The 22,756-nt window shown below is 29.2% G+C and overlaps 1 protein-coding gene across 1 annotated transcript; it reads right to left on the bottom strand.

Annotated features, from left to right (window-relative positions):
* Positions 1 to 1,754: 1,754 nt before the first annotated feature.
* LOC129957104 (probable G-protein coupled receptor No18) lies at positions 1,755 to 21,466 on the bottom strand. Its single transcript, XM_056069251.1, has 2 exons — positions 21,382 to 21,466; positions 1,755 to 3,276 (listed from the first exon to the last, which is right to left on the bottom strand). The coding sequence occupies exon 2, from the start codon at positions 3,127 to 3,129 to the stop codon at positions 1,885 to 1,887; it is 1,245 nt and encodes a 414-aa protein (XP_055925226.1). The 5' UTR covers positions 3,130 to 3,276; positions 21,382 to 21,466; the 3' UTR covers positions 1,755 to 1,884.
* Positions 21,467 to 22,756: the final 1,290 nt, after the last annotated feature.

Below are 22,756 nucleotides of genomic sequence, written 5' to 3'. Positions count from 1 at the left end.
TAATGATACTTAATTTTAATTATATTTAAAGACATAGAAGGTGTATGCACATTTTGGAATTGTTTGATTTATTTATTGATAATTTCCTGGTGGTTATTGTTAAAGAAAATATGAATACTTTATTACCTAAAAATAAACATGGGTTTTACTATGCTTTGAGAAAATTTTCAGATTTTAATGAGGTATCAAATAACGAAATAATTGCAAAATATAAAAAATAACATTGACATTAAAAAAATATTTTTCACATTCAAGTAAATCAAAAGGCACATTGTCAAAAGTGCAAATCTGACAGAAGAAAAAACATATTAGATCGAGCAACCAAAGGGTATTCTTATTTTATATAGAATTAATAACTAAATATTTCTTACCGGGAAGCTTAAAAAGTTAAAAATCATTGGGGGGGGGGAGGGAACAGACTATTTTCTGTCTCACCAATAGAGGTTTCAAGGACATAAGTAAAATGGTTGAAAATAATTTATTTGCTCATTTTATATATTACCATTGGTATTAAATTTCTTTCCTTTCTATGTAATTTAATTTAATTATTACATTAATTTATTTATATTGTCAAAAATATTTTTAATTATATAAATACACATAAAGAATAATAAAGTATATAAAGAAAAGTAAATATATAAAGGAAATAAAATTTGTAATTTAAAGCTTTTACGTCATTTTTGGATTACTTCGAAAATAAATTAACTTCTACACAATTTAAATGTTTGCGATTAGGTTCAAGAATGGTAAAAGTTGTTTCAAACATTGTGTATTAATTACCTAACAAAATTTGATAACAAAACTATTGTTTCTTTACTGTTGTTTATAATATTCCATTCAGAAATTGAATTATTTCACTGTATGTACATTGAACACATTCAATTATTGAACACAGTAATCGAATTACTTCACTATATAACATTTAACACACTCATTTGACATGTAAGATTGACATACGATTATTGCTTACATACAAAGATGAGTAGACATCTTGCAAAATCATAAGACATTCTGATCTGTAAAAAAATACGCGAGTTCATTGTAATAGAAGCAATATTTACATCAAAATTGAAAAAAAATCTGTTAAAGTAAGACATCAGATAAAACAATCACATTTTATTAATCAGTTAAATTTCTGAAATATCAGAAGCATAATAGATTCGTGATTTTAATCGAAAAAATGATGTCATAAATACTAAAATGTCAGAATAATTTAGGGCATATCTATTTTTGGAATAAATTTGAACATTTTCTTTTTTTGAAAAATTCTTTGCACAATCATATATGGAATTCGATTTAACATCAAACACGAAAACCGAAGATTTGTATATTTAGATATATATGCAGAATTTTTTATATATTTTATAAAATTAGATTAAGGCAATAATATTAATTTCAAATAAATATTTTAATTATTATAAAATTTAAAAATAGTTAATAGATGCCAAAATTTGCAAATTAATGAGGCCAGTAAAATAAAAATTTAAATTTTGAATTACCTTAAACTCAATGAAAAATTAATAATATATTCATAAATTATCTAAATAATGTGTTAGATTCCATAATTGAATGAAAAATAAATAAAATCTTCATAAATTATCAGAATATTGCGTTAGGTTCCATAATTAGAAGTGCAAATGAAATACTTTTTAACTTAAATAATAACAAAAGCTTAGACCAGATCTACTAATAATTTCGAAAAATTATGGAAATAATAAGAAAATAGAAGTAATATAAAAATAGTATTTCCGGTCAAATCACAAATACTTGAACACTTGCATTGTTTTGCAATCAGAAAACTAGCATCTGAATTATTAACAATAACATTGCTTTATACACACATTGAGATTTATTGCTATAAAAATACTAGTTCAAAGTTCGAATTTAGGGTTTTCGGCAAAGTATATATATGAATGCCTTTCGAAAGTCTGTATTAAAAGCTGTGTAAATAACAGGATTGAGTGCTGAGTTGAAATATCCAAGCCACGTTATCATATTCACTACTCTATTCGACACATAACAACTGTCACAGAAAGGCAAAATGACATACATTAGGAAAAATGGTAACCAGCAGACGACAAAAACTCCCATCACGATACCGAGTACCCTTGCTGCTCTTCTTTCCTTTTGCAAACAAATCTTTTGCTTTTCTTTCATGTAATGCCGCACCGTTGCAGTCAGGCGTGGGTTACCATCTGGAACCAATGTTCTGCCTTTGGGCTTCGGTGTTTCGACTGTGAGATTATTCTTATTTGTGAACTCAGTCGTCGCCACCTGTTTGTCCTCAGCGATGATGTCCGTTTTCTCGTCAGACCCCTTGTTAGCTGATGACGATGTGGATTCATCAGTGACTGCGATAGTGCTGATTTCTGATTGCATCGACTTCAGTGGAATGGTTGATGTGGTATCAGGACTTTTCCTCATTGCTGCCAATTTTGCAGCAGCTTTCGCCTTGTGTCTCAACCTGTCTTTGGCTGCTTCGAATATTTTCACATAAACCACCGTCATGATAACCAGTGGTATGTAAAAAGAGCCGCTAGCTGAGTATATGACATAACCTCTTTCCTCCGTGAGCATACAGGGCGTATCTTCCGTGAAGTCCTCAGGCCAATCATTCCATCCTATGAGGGGTGGAGCAGAAATGATCATGCTGACCACCCAAACTGCTGCAATCATAATAAGCACTCTTTTCAGTGTTCTCTTACTGGCATAGTTTATAGGATCATGGATTGCCCAATAACGGTCCAGTGCTATGGCGGACAGATGAAGTATCGAGGCCGTACAACAAAGGACATCACACGTGAGCCACATCTTGCATATGGGCAAACCAAACTTCCATTGAGACATTAAAGTGTATGCAACATTCAATGGCATGACTAGAACAGCAACGGTGATGTCTGCTACAGCTAATGAAACAATGAACATATTCTGAACATTCTGCAAGGGACGATAGGTGAAGACAGAGATGATGACGAGTACATTTCCAATGATTGTGGCAAGAATGATGATGGCCAGGATGACTGCTGTGGATACAGCCTCTAAAGGAGACATGGGATAGTCCTCGAAAGGCTCCGCTGCCGTATTGTTGTCGAAGGCTTCTACAATGTCTTCCTCGAGGATGATGTCCATGTTTGGAGAATCGTGGAAATCCGCCGTGGTGACTATTGTGAAAGTTCTATATTGTCCTATGCAATTTTCTTTAATCCAACAAAGGAAGGGCAGTCATATTATCCTGTAGACATAACTTCTGACATGGGGTGTTTGGATGCAGAAGTTCTGAAAAAGAGAAAAGAAATATATGTGTCAACAAAGCTTTAAAATTTGATAATAAAATAATGAAAGAAAAAGTGAATCATGATGTTCAAGTTATTCTCTGAGAATTTAAATTTTAATAGGCGCTTATGATATAACTTTAGATTATCAGCCTTCATTAGAAGAAAATGCAAAATTCTTTTCTAATTTAGGAGTTTAAAGTTCAGTTACTTTAAACTTTGCATTACAAATCATTAGACTATTTGTTTTGAAACATTAGTAAGAAGTTTTTCTCTTTAAAAAAACCTGCTTTGCTCTTGGCTTAAAAATCATATCTAAACATTTTTGATTATATCTAAAGAAAACAAGCTAATTAAAGCGAAACATTTCATATTTTAATTTATTATTATTTTAACTTTTATGTAATAATCATCTTGTGTATTAAAATACCAAATGAAGTCATTTAGACAAAGGATTCAATAAATTATGAAATCGAACTGCTCAACATTTTAAAGCAGTTTGAAAAAGAATCAAAATTGGCTTTATAAAACCAAATAACCACATGTATGTTACTCTCCTTTTCAATTCATTTATAGACAATAACTGTAATTCTTTTTGAATGCTGAAATGTTCTCATTTTATTAAGAATAAATCTTTTAGAGCCATTTAATACTATAAGATATATACCAATCCTTATTAAAAATAAACCCCTTTACGTCAATAAGAAATAGATTAAGGCATTATAGGTCTCTTTAAATGTATATCAATAAAATGAGAAACTAATTTATATACCTATTTTATTAAAATAAACAATCTGAATTTATTTTACAAAAAAATAGTGGTAAGATTCTTTTACATTTCGTCAATTTATTAAGTATATATCCCGAGAATTTAAAATTGAATTTCAGATTTCAAATATAACATTTCGAACAGAAAACGTTATTTGGCAAATTTGAAATAAAAAACTGAACCGGAATCGCAAACAAATAGCAATATACTTGCAATATATATCCGATAAACTTTTCGGAAACAACTATTTACATATCTAGAAAGTATTTTCGCTATTTATTAAGCAAATGCGTATCAGATATTTCGCTTAGTTATTTGAACGTGAATGTTTGCATTTTATCTTTGGTGCAAACATAAACAGAAAGCCAAAAGCATTTTGTATGGTAATCTTCCTATAATATGTTGGTTGAAGTCATGCGTATGAGGGGCAAGCATGTACTAGATTCCGAGCGTGATTGCCATTCCATTTCTATGGCATTCCAAAGAAATAGGAAAAGCATTATGTAGAATTCTCGTTAAGAAAATCCACGCATAGCTCTGTAGATTCGTAGAAATGGCATTTGTTTATCACTTTTATTATTTGTTTCGTTTTTCTTATTCATGCAATTAGACAAAAGCACAGATAAGAATTTGTAGTATTAGATTTTTAATAAATTAAGGAGATTGTTTTAAAAAATATCGTCCGAAATGATTTTTCTCCCAATTAAAGTTGGTAAGGAAAAAAGCATTAAGGAAATGGAACGATTTGTGCCTTCGAAATGTTGATTTTTAAAAATTTAGTATCAGAAATTAGATGACATTTCACTAACTATAGGAATACACAGTGTGCGTAGGTTTAAAGAGCTAAAAGCTCAAAAAGTAATTTTTTTAGTGTTGTTAAGGTAGATAAATACGTTGAAAAGTTTATTTATTTCTAAAATTACGTTTTTTTAAATTTAATATCCTTAATGTTTCAATTTTGTTTCTAATCGTATTTTTTGGTAAGTTGCGCTGATATTTTTATATAAGTATTTATGAAATTGTTTAATGCTTTTTTACGTCTTTAACAGCTATTTTCTCATATTCAGGTCTTTGGTAGTATTTTCTTTCGAAAAAATCTCATAAATTAAAATCCATTGCATATTTTTTATTCAAATTTGACTTAATAATTTCTCAATATGTTCCACATTTTCTGAACCAGAGAATAAGTAATCTACTAATTTAGAAACATTCTATAGTTGTTTTAATGTTTCACTATGCAATAATTCCACGCTGTTTATCAGTCGAACCTTAAGTAACTTTTATAGGGATACAGCTGATTTTTTCAGTTCTGAAACTTGGTAATATGTTTCTTAAACTATCTGAAAAATTGTAAGTGAATCATTTGATACATGTTTAAATTAGAAGATTTTTTTCTTTACACTCTTTTTAGTTAAAAAATCCACTTTTTTTTCAATTTAAAAACTTTTTTATACAACTGGTACATTTTGGTTTCATTGATGTTTTGCATCCTTTTTTTATGCAAAAATTCAAAAATATAACTATTTTTAAGCGTTGTGTTAAAAAATTCATTCCAAACTTTGTCACACACCTCAAAATTTTGTGCGTGTGTGACCTGGAAAAAACGCCTATTTAAGAAACGTATTTAACCTAAAAAATTTTGCGAATCTCAGAAGTTAAAAATGAAACTAATTTTTTGTTATTATACCTGCATTTAAAAATGGAGTGAACCACAAGAATATAATTAGAGATGAAATCTCTATACTAAAACTAGATCTTTACCAAACTTTCAATGATATCCGCAGAAGAAAGTACTACCCATGTGTGATACCGTAACATCACAAAAAATTAAGCCAAATGAATATATTTCGGAACACATTTTTATCACCACAACTCATCATTTTTGTTTTTACTAAAATCTTTACTATAAATGAATAATTTAGTTTTTTAAATATGTGTTTTGAAAGCAATAGTCAATAAAGTACCAAAAGAAAAATTTAATTTTAGTTTGCGATCTTAACTTTCAAATTGTAGCACATTGTCACATTTTGAAACTAATCCTTTAGTATAAATTCTTAGCACAAACTCATATTCCTTGTAGGAGATGAATTTATACTAAAGAATTTGTTCACTATTATTATAGGATATGAATTTGCACAATTCTTTTCACTCTCAATTTACTATATAGAAAAAATTATTATATAATAAAAAGAAGCAAATTTTGAAATAGCGCTCTTAGGGTTTATTTATTGGCTATTTATTATTAATGGTGTCGTTAGCGTTATTTATTGTGCTGTTAGGATTATTTATTAGCTAATATAAAATATTTATGAAGATAACAGATAGAAAATAATTAGAAGAATAGAATAAAAGAATAAATCATCAATATTTTACGAAACAGGTTTTGGCTTTTAATATTTAACATGACTTTAGATAATTTCTTTCAATTAAATTCAAAGATCCTATTATTACTGTTGGAAAAAAAATAGTGTTTATCTTTCAATTTGAAATGAAGTGCTTCTTGCTTCAATTACATTCTCAATTTCGAACTATCTGACAGAACTAGAGTCATGTGATATCAATTTTCTATTTCCATTGTCACCCCATGCTTTATAATAATGCTTATAATTTAATTGGTAATCACCATATGAGAAGTTTGTCTAACGGTGATGTTTGCCAATGAACAATTTATATGAAAAGAGCGTATTCATAGCCATAATTTGCATACTAATTTGAAAATGGGCTGAATGAAGATAGGACATAGAACTGGACTCCAAAGCAGGTGTTTGAATCGCTCAATATATCTGGCGATCAATGAGTGGAATACCTAAACATATAGAAAATCATGCGTTTCTGAGAATGCACAAATTAGTTGGAACCCAACCAATTTATATAATTTTGTATTGAAAATAGAAACTTTGCTTATTAATTACAAATCGGTGTCTCAGAATTATGATAATTCATATAATCAAGGAATATAGTTGTTTTAACAATGATTCTACTTGTTATTGATGCAACAGCAAACATTTTTTATTATTGACTTACGAAATTGTAAAATTAATTTTAATAAACATATGATTTAAATATTTTCCTAAATAATTTAATATGATGATGAATATTTCATTTAATTAATGATTTAAATATTTTCATGAATAAAACTTTGAGATAAAATTAGTTTTAAAAACAAATTATCAAACCCAGAAAGAATTATCTTTTTAAAATTCATTTATGTATTCATTGCATTTTTCATTCGTATGCAAATGATCGAATTTTATTAGTTTCGCATTAAAAAATATCGTGAGCTCAAATTTTTGCAAATTCTTTGCTTTTATTTTTTAATTTAGTGTTTGTTTGATGAACAGAATTTTCTTTATTCTGCTCAGAATATGTGAAAGATGAATGGGATTAATATTTTATTATTATTGTTATTATTTTATTTCATTATCGGATTTCTTTATTCTTCCTATTTGATAAGATGTTAAGAGAGAATATCAATAATTATACAATTACCAATCATTGTTTTTTTAACGTTTATTTCTAAATGCTTCATTGGTGTGCCGTTGTCTGCAAATTTCATCACGATTTTCTTCCAATCGACTGGTAAAGAAGCAATAAGCAATTTGATCCTAAGCAATATGCCCCCAATGACTAATAAATTTCTAAAAGGTATTTAGCCTATTTTTAAGTGAAAGATATCTCCTCATGGGCCATTTTAGTTGTAAATGATATCGCATGCTCGATGTATAATTTTCCATTTCTTTCAAGCTCAAATTACGTAATTCAATATGCATGCTTTGTACAATGTGTTTTATTCTTCTGAGTTAAAAGGATATTAGAAGAGAATGCCTGTTATATTAAAATTGCAATCCATGTACATTTTTTACTTTATGTATTATTTTTTCAATGCTGCCCTATTATTTGAAAATTTAGTCACAATTCTTTTTAATAATCCTCTAATAGAAAAATAAGTTTAAGATTCCAGTGGCTAACAAATCTCTAGGAAATGTTTATCCTACCTTTTGGTTAAAAGTATCCATTCAGTGCATTTTTCACTTTCAAATGACAATATACTCACTTTAAACTACAGGGTGCTTATAATTAAACTTCCTCTATAAACAGCATCCTACAGAACAAATGGGGGAACGAATTGTTCCCCCATTTGGCGTGTAGACTTTACAAGAGATGCGTTCACAGAATTTTTTTAAAAAAAGTGTTAGTTCTGAAATGCTCACCAGAGGGCCCCTTTTTCAGGAAAAATATTAAATTTAACACAATAAACGGCCAAAACGGAATACAGAAACAATATTATTCCACCGGGAAACGCCGTGAGTTCTAGGGAAAAAAATGTCGAGATTTGCATGATTGCGAAGAAGAGGAAGCTCTATACAAAACAGATTAGTGTATGAAACGTTTGCAGATGCTGTCATTTATTATGTAAATGCAATTTCTGGTTATAGGGCCACTGAAAAACTCTGGTGTATGGTGCAGGTGTTGCGACGTTGAATGACTTAAAGAACTCCATTTTTGTGCTCATGTGCGAAGTGATCAGTTTTTGTGATCAGTTACGATCTGCTGTTGAACACTTTGTCCATCGATTTGAAATTTTACCAGTGAATGAAGGTGGTCACATGGAACACTTTTTCTGCACCGTCCTGGACGCGATTAACAATTGCTCCACTTGTGAAATTTCGTCCTAATCTGTTCTCGTTTCTGCAAGCTGAACTTTTTTTTTTCTGAAAGAGCTCTAGTAAACATTTTCCTCTTTTTAAAGTTGAAAATATCTTCCCAGTATACATTTCAATCACAAATGATATCGTAGACTCAATTTATACTTCATTTCTTTCAAGCACAAATTACTTACATTCAGTATGAACGATACATACAAAGTGTTTCATTCTTCTGAATTGATAAGATATTAGGAGAGAATGTAAAATTTACCAACCCCCTATATAATATCACGGACACAGAACTAACACTAAATTTACTATTCACTGATATTTTTCAAAATTCTTTTCTTATTGTTTCGGTGCTGTGCATACTATCTGCAAATTTCGTCACGTTTCTTACTTCCAATCAATTGGAAAAGCAAAAAATTTACATTTCCAGTGGCTTACAGATCTCTAAGAAATTGTTCTATTTTTTTTAAAGGTAAAATAGTTCCACATTGTATATAACAGAACTCAAATAGAATCACAGACTCAATTCTTGCATTCATTTCTTGCAAGTAAAAACTACCTAGATTCAGTATGCATGCTATGAAGAAGATGTTTTATTCATCTGATATCATAAGGTATTCGGAACGAATGTTAAAAATCTTATAAAGGCAAAATAGTTCCACATTGTATATAACAGAACGCAAATAGAATCGCAGACTCAATTTATAATCCATTTCTTGCAATTAAAAACTACCTAGATTCAGTATGCATGCTATGTAGAAGAGGTTTTATTCTTCTGATTTGATAAGGTATTAGGAGCGAATGTTAAAATTCACCTATACTGTATCACGAACACAAAACTTACTAAAATGACCATTCACTGATACTCCTCGCTTTATTTCTCATAGTTTCGGTTCTGGACCTTCTATCTGCAATTTCATCACGATTTTTATTTAAAATCTACTAACAAAGCGATAAGTTTAGTTAACCAATGGCTAACAAATCTTTAAGAAACATTTTTTTCTTCTTGAAGTTAAAACTACTACTCATTGTATACTTCAGATGCAAATAGAATCGCAGACTCAATTTATACTTCATTTCTTTCACGCACAAATTACTTAGGTTGAGTATGCATGCTACATACAAGCTATATATTCCTCTGATTCTATATCATATTAGAAGAGAATGTAAAAGTTACTATTCGGAAATTGTGTAACACGGGCACAGAACTAATGCAAAAAATTACCATTCACTGGTATTTTTTATCTTCTTTCTTATGGTTTCAGTGCTGTCTTTATTCTCCTCACAATCCTTATTTCGAATTCATTATCAAAACAATAAGTTTCAGTCTGCCTTGCCTATCAAATCCATCATTCCTTTCTTTTCTTTTAAGATAAAAAAACATCTGCTCGTTTCAGATGCAACTAACATCGCACATCCAATTTTTTCTATGTTATTTGTTTCAAGTTCGGATTATTTACATTCAATATGCTAGCAAAGCTATGAGATTTCCGATGCAAGCTGCAAGCTAGCTTCTACTGCTAGCAAAGTTCAAAGATGTTTTTCAAATCAGAAGAATGTCTGCCATCTACTCATTTCGGATACAGCAGACATCGTGAATACTATTAAAATTCTAGACCAGACTAGCGTAGCCGAATAGCAGACATTCATTATTAATTCTGCGTTAGGCACAGGCGATCCTTTAGATCGCTTGATATATTCGACATTTCTCCTTAAAATCGGAAGTAATAAATGTGTGTCTCGTTATTTATCTTTAGAAACTTTTAAGGATTGCAAATTAACAAAACTTCGAAGTAGCGGCTCGTATATTAGGGTTGAAAAACTGCAGCGGCTTCTGAAAGTATTTTCAAAGCTGCATTTTCATTTTATAAAATCTAATTAATTTTATTTCCCGTAATGAGGGTACGATGCGCTGTGTTTATTTACTCACTCTGTAAATTCGTTGCTCAACAAAAATGGATAAAATAATAAAAGTTTGACGTGTATACACACACACACATGAAGCAAGAAGAAAGAAAGATGCAGATCGAAATTGAACGTTTAAGAAAAATCATTATGTTTACAGTTGATTCATTAAATACTAAAAGCAATTTTTCTCTCTTTGAATTTGCAAGTATCAGAACTGCAATTCGAGCATATCAGGCGTGAAGAGCAGACGATATATTTTTCCCTTCCATCCAAAGTTTTCCTCCGATCCCTAAGCAGTTTTCTTTCCATTCCAACTCCTTCTTTTGTTTTCTATCATTGGCTGTTTATGAATTTTTATACAAACATATTTAGTTTATCGAATATTTATTTTCTTTTTCTCGAAGTTGTTCTTTGAAAAAAGTACGGATATTTTTTAAACAATATTAACTAGATGAAAAGTTTATAAAAATACATCAACTCTGTTTAATTATTACATGTAAAACGCACATTTCAGATCTTTAAAAAAAATGTATCTTCGCCGCTTTCACGGGGCCAAAAATTGAATATAAGATATACAGTTCATTCTATGTAGATTTTAAGCATTATTCAAACGTCTCCAAGCTGACATATTCAATAAAAGCCAAAATCGCACATCACACAGGGAATGGAGCAGAAGAATAGCACTTGTAGTAAACAATGGCACACAAGTAGCAAATTGGTGCTAAATACTAGAGCTGCACAAGCATTCGGACGATACTTCATTCAACTATTCGCGCCTTCGTTTGCTACTTTCCATTAACTCAATATTGATTGACGGCATTTCTATCTCTCGCCTTCTCACAGTCTTCGCGACAAATCAAAGAAACTTCTAGAAAAATTGGCGTAATTCGAGTCTTAATAGAATTATCGACAATATTTTTGCAGTTACTGAAATCTTTGATTTTGTTGCAAACGTCAACAATTTCGCAGCCAAATTTGTCGCCAAGTTTGGGGACAATTGTTTCGCATCCAATCAGCATCCATCAGAGCTATCTGTGAAACTGTCTTTTTTATTATATTACTATAGTTGAACAACTGATTGTAAAACCCTCCACGTTTTTGCGCATGCGTTAGGATGGGTTTAATTCTTCAAAATAGGGGTGCAAGGAACGATGAAAGGAGATGTTTACATTTACTAGTATCTAATAGGCTAAATCCAAGGTCAAAGGGAATACAAGAAATGCACTCATCGTTCCGCATCTCACCCCTTAATGAGATGGAGTCGTCGAAATGTGATCGTCTCAGAATCCGTTGACGAACTATAATTGCACTGAAAAGCAGCATTGCAAATTCATAACAAATATGAAACATATGATAACCGTTCCTAATGAAAGTTTAAAGACATTAAGGGAATTGTGACGATGTATGCTTTCGAAATATTGATTTTTTTAATAATTTAGTCACAAAAAACTGATGATATTTCACTATTTTTATGACTAATTCAATGACTTTTATTTATCTTGCTAGTTTCTTAACAATAAGTATTACAATTAAAAATTTCATTTGTAATCATTTGTTTTTGGAAATCATTTGAAAGCAAAGATTGGAAAAATATAATTAAAAAATGGTAACACTACTTGCATAAATTGGGACAAAATATACTAATTTTTTTTTCTAATCAGAAGTATATAACACATTTTAAATACTATTTATCTTTAAATTAATCAATATTAAGTTAGTATTGCTGCAAAATTGAGATCACCTAACATTATGAATCATTTCAAAATCAATCTATAAAAATAAAAATCCAAACTAGAGCATCTATATTTGGCAGTAATATAGAAAAATTTCCGGTAAAATAGCCACGTTCAAATTATACATTTATGCTATCACTAGCATAAACAGATGAGATTAAATAGATGAACCTGAAACAAATAATTTAACATATGATCAGAAAATTTAAAGAAATTTATAATAAACATATTTTGAAAAAAAAAACTATTTTTTAGACATTTAAAGCTTTAATATATGCCGATTCATATGCTGTATTTTTGTGAATTCATAAATCATATATTTATGTATAAACTCATTAGATAAAAAATGCTTATATTTGAATTTTTGATTATAACAACGTATTAAAAATGAATTGTATTAAAAAATGAATAAGTATTATTTATTTTCGATTTTATATCATTTCAACTTATCTTAGAGACAAATAATTTGTATATTTCCCTAAGTTCCTTATTCTTCCTATGTTTGTGTATTCCATTCATCCAGTGTAGGATTTATAGGTAGATTTAAACAGCTGCTTTGGAGTCCAGTTCTATGTCCGAACTTCAATCAACCCATTTTCAAATTAGCATGCTAATTATGACCATGAATTCTCCCTTTCCAAACAAATTGCTTACAAACCATCACCACCACAGACGCCTCCTATTTTGAATACCAATTTAATTATAAGCATAATTGTGAAATATGGATCGTTGATGGAAATGCAAACTAATGTCTTGTGATGTTGTATTCAAAGTTGTACTATATTCTGACATTCAGCAAGCGACTAGATTTTGGTTCTGAACCGCAAAGAATTCGGCTGTTTCAACTAAGGGATAAAATGAAATTTAAACTAAAATATCCATTCATTTCACTTATTATATCAGTTACGTAAATTTTTTCGTGATCTTTCCTGTTGCTGTAACAGGAAGTTTAGACACAACAGGAAATTAGATAGGAAACAAAGAGATACAAATATTCTTACTGATAAATATAGATAAAGCATAGTTTATGTACTTAGTGATTTCACAATAAATATTAATATATTATTTTTGCTGATGATATTTTTAGTAATTTTGTTAATAATTATTTTTAGTAGTATGCTTTTAATTATTGATTCAGTTGAGCATTTATATTTTAAATATTAGGGTACAGTTTTTACAGTTTTCACAATTTATCATATATATATATGTTTACATGTGGCAGATAATCAAGTAGAAAAGAATGGAAGCTGACTTTTTGCACAAAATAAAATAGAATGTGTATTTGAGATTTCAGAGTGCAGTTGTTTCTTAGATTGCAGATTGCAATTAGATTTCTTAGATTGTAATTTTAGTGTATTTATTCATGAAAATGGATCATATGACCAAATTCAAAACATGGTTTTGATTATTTTCAGCGAATGAATCAAGAGAAAAAATAATAATGTTTGCTATGAAGTATGGTATTCCATAATTTATTTCTCTACTTTTTTTGGTTTACAAAGAATAAATTTAAAATTTTGGCAGTTCAAAACACTTCTTGCAAGAGATGCTTATAAAATAATCTGGTTTTCGAAATGCACGTTGTAAACTGTTCTATACACATAAAATATCAGCCAGTTTATCTTACATTTTATAGTGGAATGCCAAATATTAAAAAAAAATTACTAATTAACTTCTAAAATAAGATAATTTTTATGTCTGCTGAATATTACGTTTTAAAACATTCTTTTGACAGGAACGAACATGAAGGTTTTATTCAAAACAAAGAGTGCTTTGAATAAAACCAGCAAGGATTGGTTAAGCATGATTCTATGAATAATTGCAATTCGGCAAAAAAAAACCCATTGAAATCCAGTTATAGAGTTAAAATTAGATATATCAAGAATATGAAATATAAAATTTGACTGAAAGTCTTACTTATATCCCTCTATTTTTTTATATTTAAATTTCAATTTTGAGATAAGAAATTTTTCAAAATTGTGCCTATTTTTGGCATAAACATTTAGCGTAAGGAATGTTACATCTAATCTCTGCCAAATTTTTCTGGTATTAATGGTTTGAAACCCCATTCTGTTTCACTTGTTAAGCTAAAATTAGAAAATTAAAGGAAATAAAAAAATTTAAGAAAATTTGAATTTGAAACATCGCAGTGATAATGTCCTAGGATCAATTCATCTGCGTTTATTATATTTTTAAAATGTACACTTTATAACAAAGATAGCATGTGCAAAATAATATCGTTGCCATGCCTATAACCGCAATTATTGAAAGAATTAAAACCACTGCTGTTTAAAAATAAAAATAAAAAATATCAAAATGAAAACAAACTGAAAACCTACATTTTATGAATTCTCAAGAGTAATAGAAATAATCATTTGCAATAAATTCCTGAGAAGTTGTTGAAGAAGTACCTTAAAATTTCAATTAATTTTAGATTGAAAATTAAATTAAAATTTGGTTTAAAACTCTTTATACTACTTCCAAAGAAATTACTCTCTGTCAAATTTGATAGCTCCAAGTGCAATAACTTGCCCTGTGAGGGTTCCGCACAATTATTGCATATCATTAATAATAAATAGTATGCAATCTAAAAAAATAAACTTTTTTTTACACGATCATGTTAAAACATTTTAGTGCATTTAGGAATTCTTATTTTAAAAAACTATTTTTATATTATATACTAATTAAAACTTGTATTCTTTCCCTCAAATAACATGCTAAAGCGTTTACAAAAAATATAATCATCTCTTAAAATTAACAAATAAATAAAAACTATATCCTTGCAAAGTTAAAAATATCATAAATCTCTCTTTTTTTAAGAGTACTCTTGAAATCTCTATCCCTATTTATAAATCCTTTGAGATATCCCATTTAGAGTATATTTTATATCCTTGATATCTTGCCATGACGGTATTTTTCTTTCTTTTAAACTTTTCTCTGAAATATACAGTGAAGTAAGAGAAATAATATATAATTCCTTAATGTAGACTTCAACTTCTTTAGTGGATTTGATAAAAAAAATACTTTTTAGATGTAATAAAAAGGATTATTTTTTGTTGACTTTGAAAGAATGGATATGATTAAATATTTACTCACCCTCTAATTCCATTTAACTTTTGCGGTATGGTATTTTTTATAGTCAGTTTATTATGAAACATTTTTACCAAATATAAGTCGTAGAAAATTGTTTTATAGTGGAAAAAATATATATTCATACAGGAAGCTCTTTTATTAACTGCATTCTTTGAATGCTTGATAAACGAGTTAAGTCTTTCAGTTTTATATTTTCGTTTCGTTTTTCCCATTTAGAATTTTTCAATGCCAGAATATATTTTTTATGTAACTTCAAAGTTATTATTTTATTAAATATTAAGCCACAGACTATCAGCTTCAGAATAAGAGGATATCTGGTTTGATACCCGACTCTTTTAACAGTCCGCTATACCTACTGGCCTGGTCCTTGTTAAATCTGGAACTGTTTATGCAACATTCTTTTTTATCTTTATCCTTTACAATGATGGATTTGCAATTTCCAACTTTATGGCAACATTATGGCGACTTTCAAATCATTTTATAAGATGAAACGGGGGCATTATGGTAGCACTCATTCAGATTCCAGATACCAATTTCAACATTCAAGTATTTTGAAGAAACATGCGTTTCTAGACTTTGTCACAAAAGGAATGTTGTGGTAATGGCTCATGAAGAGATTGGCGCCGATCGAAAGGATTTTTTTTTCATATAACAACACTGAAGAAACCTAAGCGTAAAGCTATGGTGCAACCTATTAAACAGGGCTATTCATTGAACAAACCCTTAGTCATTTTTAATAGATGTATTCATTTAAAGACTACTGAACATAATTAGAAAGTATATTATTTCACAATGTAATAAGTCTGCAGCAGTGTGTGAGATGTTTGTTGGAATACTTTACAGTTAAAAGAAATGTACTAAATAAATTTTGCAACTGCTTACAATTTTTGCAACTAGGCAAGCTTCTTAGTTTATCTTTATAGATTTACTATTATATTCGAAGGTTCTCAAAGGGCCGGGATAGCCTGGTTGGTAGAGTGTTGGATTCGCCTCCCATAGCTTGCGAGTTCGAACCCAGCCGGCCGAAGATTCCCCTCGTGTGTGGTGACTGACGCGCGTATAAATCTGTCGTGGCCACAAAGTCCTCCATGTCGAGAGTCATACCGATGGGGGTACTGGATCAGGGGGTGATCATTCTCTGATCCATGTCTAAATTATGATCTGTGAATGCGATGCGAGAATGAAGTCCGTCCCGTAAAAGGGGTTGTGACGTGTGGGTAGCTAAGTCGTACTCTTGGGACTGGTTGGCTCTACGATTAAAACAAGAGGCACTCCCCCTTGGGCTTAAATCGGCCGTGCTTGTTCGTAGCAAGTGCCATAAGTATCAACAACAGCAACAGGTTCTCAGAATTTTTAAATTTGATGAAGATTTTTGAGACAAGGTCGATGTATCCCCCAGTTTGTAAATCGTATGCATTCGCTACGTACTATCAGAAGCTTCAATGGCTTAGCATTGAAATCCAAATTTTTGGGAGGGTCGAGGTGCCCTGGTGGTAAAGTCTCGGCTTCCGAACCGGAGGATTTCAGGTTCGTGACCTGATTCCACCGAAGAACTGTCGTGTAAGGGGGTCTGTTGCACGTTAAATCCGTTATGAACAAACGTCCTCCCACTGGTGTGGCGTGGTGTGGGAGGGGGGTGCTAGCTCAGGCGTCATCCTCGTCATCTGACCGCGGTTCAAAATTACGAGGACCGTCCCAAAATAGGCCTTTTGTTGCTTCAAACGGGAAGTTAATATAACAAAACAAAACCAAATTTTTGGGCGAATAGCGCCCTCTATATCAACCGACTGGAGTTATCGCTCTTGTTTCCGATGCAATTGAATGTTGTTTTATGTTTTCAATCTGGATTATAAACAGAATTTTGATTTATGAGTATATGAGTCAATCTTTAACGACAGACAATTAAATTATTACTCACAGAAAGAAACATTGATCTACACGTACATCAATGCTAATTTTAGCATTGACTGAAACTAAAACTAAGAATCTAATTTTCTAAACCTTTATCTTATTTTCATTATTTTAGTTCTTGAATTGAATAACATCTGATCGTACATTTTTAAGCTAAGTATATGTTTAAAAGGTTACAAGAATTTACAATATATTAAATTCATAAAAATTTCGAATGTATAGTAAAAAACATACGAATTTTCTTGGAAGAAAACGAATTTAAAAAAAATCCAAAAACTGAAATACCTTATTATATAATTACAATAAATTCGTGAAAAATAAATTAATAAATTCAAATTCGAGTGAATGCAAATTTATAAAGCAGTTTACTATTTCTTTTTACGAAAATGTAAACTGTTTTACGAAAAAGTAAATAAAAATAGTGCGTTATTTTTGTATTCGAAAATTTGATGCATTATATTCGAAAATTCTCAAGAAATTTAATTAAAAATACAATTCATATAATTTATGAGCAAAATTCTTTCTGCAAAACAATGCTGTTAGACATTAATGCCGAGATGACACTTCCATAGTACAGCAGTACAGATTCCATAGAGTCAGAATACGAACAAAAAATTATAATTCGCCATTTCCTTCGGCCGCTTTACGCTGCCTAACAATTCCCATTTCTTCGCTATTAAGCAGCGATAAACTGCTTGATTAAAGCAGTAACTGTCTAGCGCAGTGCAGACAGTGACGCACTAATTGGAAAGTCACAATTTACATGGAAACTCTTAAGATTTGGAGCGTCTGTTGAAAACAGTTTTAAACAGCGACGAGCGAATTTTCAGTTGAGTCTTTGCCTCATCGAAATTTCACTGGAGTTCTATTGAAGTGAACGGACCATTTATTTATTGGATAGGATTTCTATAATCTAATGTATTCTTTAACATTGTTTTATAATAACCAATTAAATCACTCTTTTTATTATAATTTAATTTAAATAAATTTAATAGATTATAATTGAAGACTTTTTGCTAACGTCACCTGATCTTAAATAAATTAACTTACTTGATTGTTTCGTTAAATCAATGAGTTATTTATGCGAAAAGATTATTTTTGGATTTTATTCAAAATTTCAGACAGCATCAAGATTATGCAAATGATTGCTTAATCACCAAGGTCGTCTCAACAGCAGTATATTACAAATATTAAGGATGTTATTATTAATTATTATCGATTAATCGCATTGACTTTAGCATATTTACCGATATAATATATATATATATATATATATATATATATATATATATATATATATATATATATATATATATATATATATATATATATATATATATATATATATATATATATGCTCTGGCCTGTTGACGCTCTACAGGCCAGACTGTTCGACCTACAGCTACCAAATTTGGCACGTGTGCGCCTTGAAGATCGGGAATGTGCACCTCGCAGCGATATTTTTTTTAAATTTTTAATTAGAATTTTAACTAATAAAAAATTAAGCAAAATGTCGACGTTCATGCGCTATACTTCCGAAAATATTACAACACAAAATTGAATTTTGCATCATATTGAAGTTCAAAAAACAATATTTTCAATGATACTAATGTTTTGATCTGTAAATTAAATTTCCAATTTTAATGAATTTAAAAAAAATAATCATATTTTTCAGCAATTTACTTTGCAAAACATAATAATAAAATTTAATATGCACGAGCATGGCAAAAAATCAGCTTTTATTAACATGTTGCCATCACATTTACAAAAGCTCTGATTAAAAAATAATTTAAATACTACTGCAAATTAAATCTAGAAAAATGTAATTTTCAGCACGTAATTACATGAAATGAAATAAATAGGAAATGTGATATTTTCTAAAAAAAATAAATGAAAGACAAAATTTTTTATGATCGTTTGCAATATATATATTATGAATTCAATAAATCAGCGTTTTTTAAGGTAAACATGTTTTAAAATGTATAGGATACCCAGTCTAATTCCAATGCCATTGGTTCAAGGCCCAATGGTTATTTTGTAAATCTTTTGTAAAAAACATACATACTGTTTAGTACTGTTAAAACGATCTAAATGAAGTAAATAATTATATTTTGTGTAGCTTGAGTCAGTAAATGTATTGTCGAATTACGAGTTTTAAATTTTTTCGTACTCTGTTCTGTGAATCATATTTAACAAAATATTTTTGAGACACTAATATCTATATTTATAATAAAGTTCAATGTGCATGTGTGTGTGTGTGTTTTGCCGCTCAACAGACTAGACCGTTCTAGCTACAGCTACCAAATTAGGCACGTGTATATTTTGGAGGCCAGGAATGTGCACGTCGGAACGATTTTTTAAAAATTTTGATAAGGATTTTAACTAATTAAAAATTAAGCGAAATTTCGGTGTTTTTTCGGTATAACTTTCGTAAATATAATAACAAAAAAATTAATTTTTATATAATATCGAAGTTCTAAAAGTAAACTTTTCAATGATACTAAAGTTTTAACGAACAAATTAAATTTCTATTTTTAATGAATTTTTAAAAATAATTTAATCATATTTTTCAACAATTTATTTGATAAAAGCTCAAATTAAACAATCGATAAAAGCTCAAATGAAAAAATAATTTAACTATTATTGCAAATTAAACATATAAAAATGTAAATGGAATCATTTTCTATAATCTTTTACAATACTTATATTACTAATTCAATTAAACAGATTTATTTAAGAACGTATATGATTTAATATGTAAAAGCTATCTACTCTAATTTGAGCCCAACAGCTAATTTTAAATAAAAAGAGTTGCACTCCAATCAACTAAATCACTAAAACTGACCGACTTATGAAAATTTCTAACATCACTATTCTATAATATGGATGATTATAGATCATTTCATCGACCATCTGAAAGAAGCCAATCATCACCCAGAGTTTCTCAAGAGTGATTGGCCTAGATTATGAAAATGTTGATTGTTATAACGTTGTAATATTCAAAACTTAATAAATCGGTCAGATTTGAACTCATAAAAAAGAAACGTTTATTTATTTATTTAAAAGTTAGAGAGTCAAGAATATTTTGCAAAATATGATTCCTTAGGACCAAAAATTTAAAAATTTAAAGCATAATTTTTTGAAAAATATTCATTAATCGAAAAATATTAATAAAACATTATTATTGACAGCGTTTAAAATATATCCTTTTAAAAATAAAAATAAATACTGAATTTTTCATTATATCCGTGAAATTTTTATTGAATAATTCTTTGAGATATTCTAAAATAATTAAAATTATTCTATAGTGCACATAAGACCTCAATGCCGAACGACTCTTCTTTCAGTTCTCATACTTTTTTAAGACATGCTGGGATTCACTAAAATACGTTTTTATATTAATAGTAGTTTTATTATTTCCACTTAGAAGGATATGCGGGATACAATGAACAGAGCGGCTTAAGGTCTACGTAATAGTATAAATTAATTATATGACTATTAAAATTTGAAGCTTAATAATGTTTTTGTGAAAAACATATGATGAAAACAAGTTACATAAAATATTAATTGAACTTTTTAACGAGCATCAATACTGGAGAATCGACTGGTAGATAAATGCGGCTAGTTTAAAATAAAGCAATGCTTAGATACAACACTATTATAAAGACTAATTTTAATTTAATATTATTACACAGAGAGAGAGAGGGAGAATCATTGATATTGTCAATAGAGATAATTAAAGTATTTAGTTCAAATCTCTTCGTGAATTTATTCTCATAACTTTCTAGTTAAATTCTTATAAATTTCTAGTTAAATTCTAATTAAAAATGCGATATTTTGAAACTTTTTATCAATTAATTTAAAAAATAATTGAAGAGCAATTATAAAAGGAAAAGAATACAATGGAAATATATTATATAATGGCACCTCCTACGAGCTAAAGGATTCAATTTTAGTTCTCATTTGCACCAACATAACGAATTATAAAATAGTTCAGAATTATAATAATTTTGTTAGTAAAAAAAGCATGCAATACATACTATTATAGGTATTGGCATTTTTCATTATTCGGTGATGCGATAACAAAAGTCGAATCTGAAAATGTAATATCAATCAACAGGAAATGTGGTAAGGATACGGAAGTGAAACACACCTAGTCACAGCATCTGGAATTATCACAGCCGAAGAACGCTGTATACCGGTTATTTTGATAAGAAAAAGTTTGAGGAAAACGACGGAAATAGCAATTCATGAAAAATGATATGATGTCACTTCGAAATAAATTGATACAACAAACTATTATAAGTGTTTTGTTATTGAGTGAAGTCATAACAGTTGCATGCTTCCGTGTGATTGATTAGCTATATTAATCTTATACGGAAGGAAGTTACTCAAAAATAAAGTTATGATATTCTCAGAGATTATCAGCAATGGTGGGCTTCACTAAACTTTCTCGCATACTTTCCAATAAAGATCTTATTAACTTCTCCCACAAACAATTATGGACCTTGGATAAATGGAGAACAATGCAATTGGGGACAATAAGTACGAAATATAAATCTATGAAGAAATCTAACATTTTTAATGCATCCAATTCTGGTATCTATAAGTATTTTGCACCCTTATTTATAAATCGAATGGAGCAAAAATTTGATACGTAACTGTAATTGTTATCACAAAATCACATGCCGAATTTAATTGATTTAAGTCATTTCTTTCTTATACTTGTAAAAGTACAGACAGACAGATGGTCAACTTTTTGATATTTTTAGTCCAAAAGTTGATAATAATGAACATTTCAGATGAAAATCTGTGTATGAAATATTATCTATGTAGCTATTTAAATTTTGAAGTTATTCAATTCTCTTGTACAAGGATAGTCAGATACACAGATTTCCTCTGACCGGATTTCATTCAAGATTTAATTGAAATCTTAATCTTAAGACAGTGAAATCCATATACCAAATTTTACTCGTTTATAAAAAAGCGGTTTTAAGCTATCATGTTCACAGAGACAGGAACATTAAGCTGAAAATATGTTTTTCGAACTCAAGAAGATCTGAAACATGGAAGTTCGCCAAGTATGAATTTTTTGACGATTATAATATTTTATCTGTAGTTCGTTTATGATAAAATAAAAAAAAGAAATTGTTTCTACACTAATTCAAGTCTATGATAGATAAAATCTGATGTCTTTTTTGATTTGCTATAATCTAGAATATATAGAATGAGCAAACTTCCCACATTTTGATTATCACTCTGGTTATTCGTTATCTGTAAAGAAATATATTATTTAAAGTTTCTGAATGGTGAATATTGCATTTTTTAAAGTATAGAAGTCTTTAGGATTAAAAATTTCTTTTAAATTACAAGTTTAAGTATTAATATCATCACTGATCTTCTAAGTAAATAAGT

Source organism: Argiope bruennichi, chromosome 11, assembly GCF_947563725.1.
Source record: "Argiope bruennichi chromosome 11, qqArgBrue1.1, whole genome shotgun sequence".
NCBI lineage: Eukaryota > Metazoa > Arthropoda > Arachnida > Araneae > Araneidae > Argiope > Argiope bruennichi.
The sequence above is the reverse complement of the archived record's forward strand: the minus strand, read 5'-3'. Positions and strand labels throughout refer to the sequence as shown.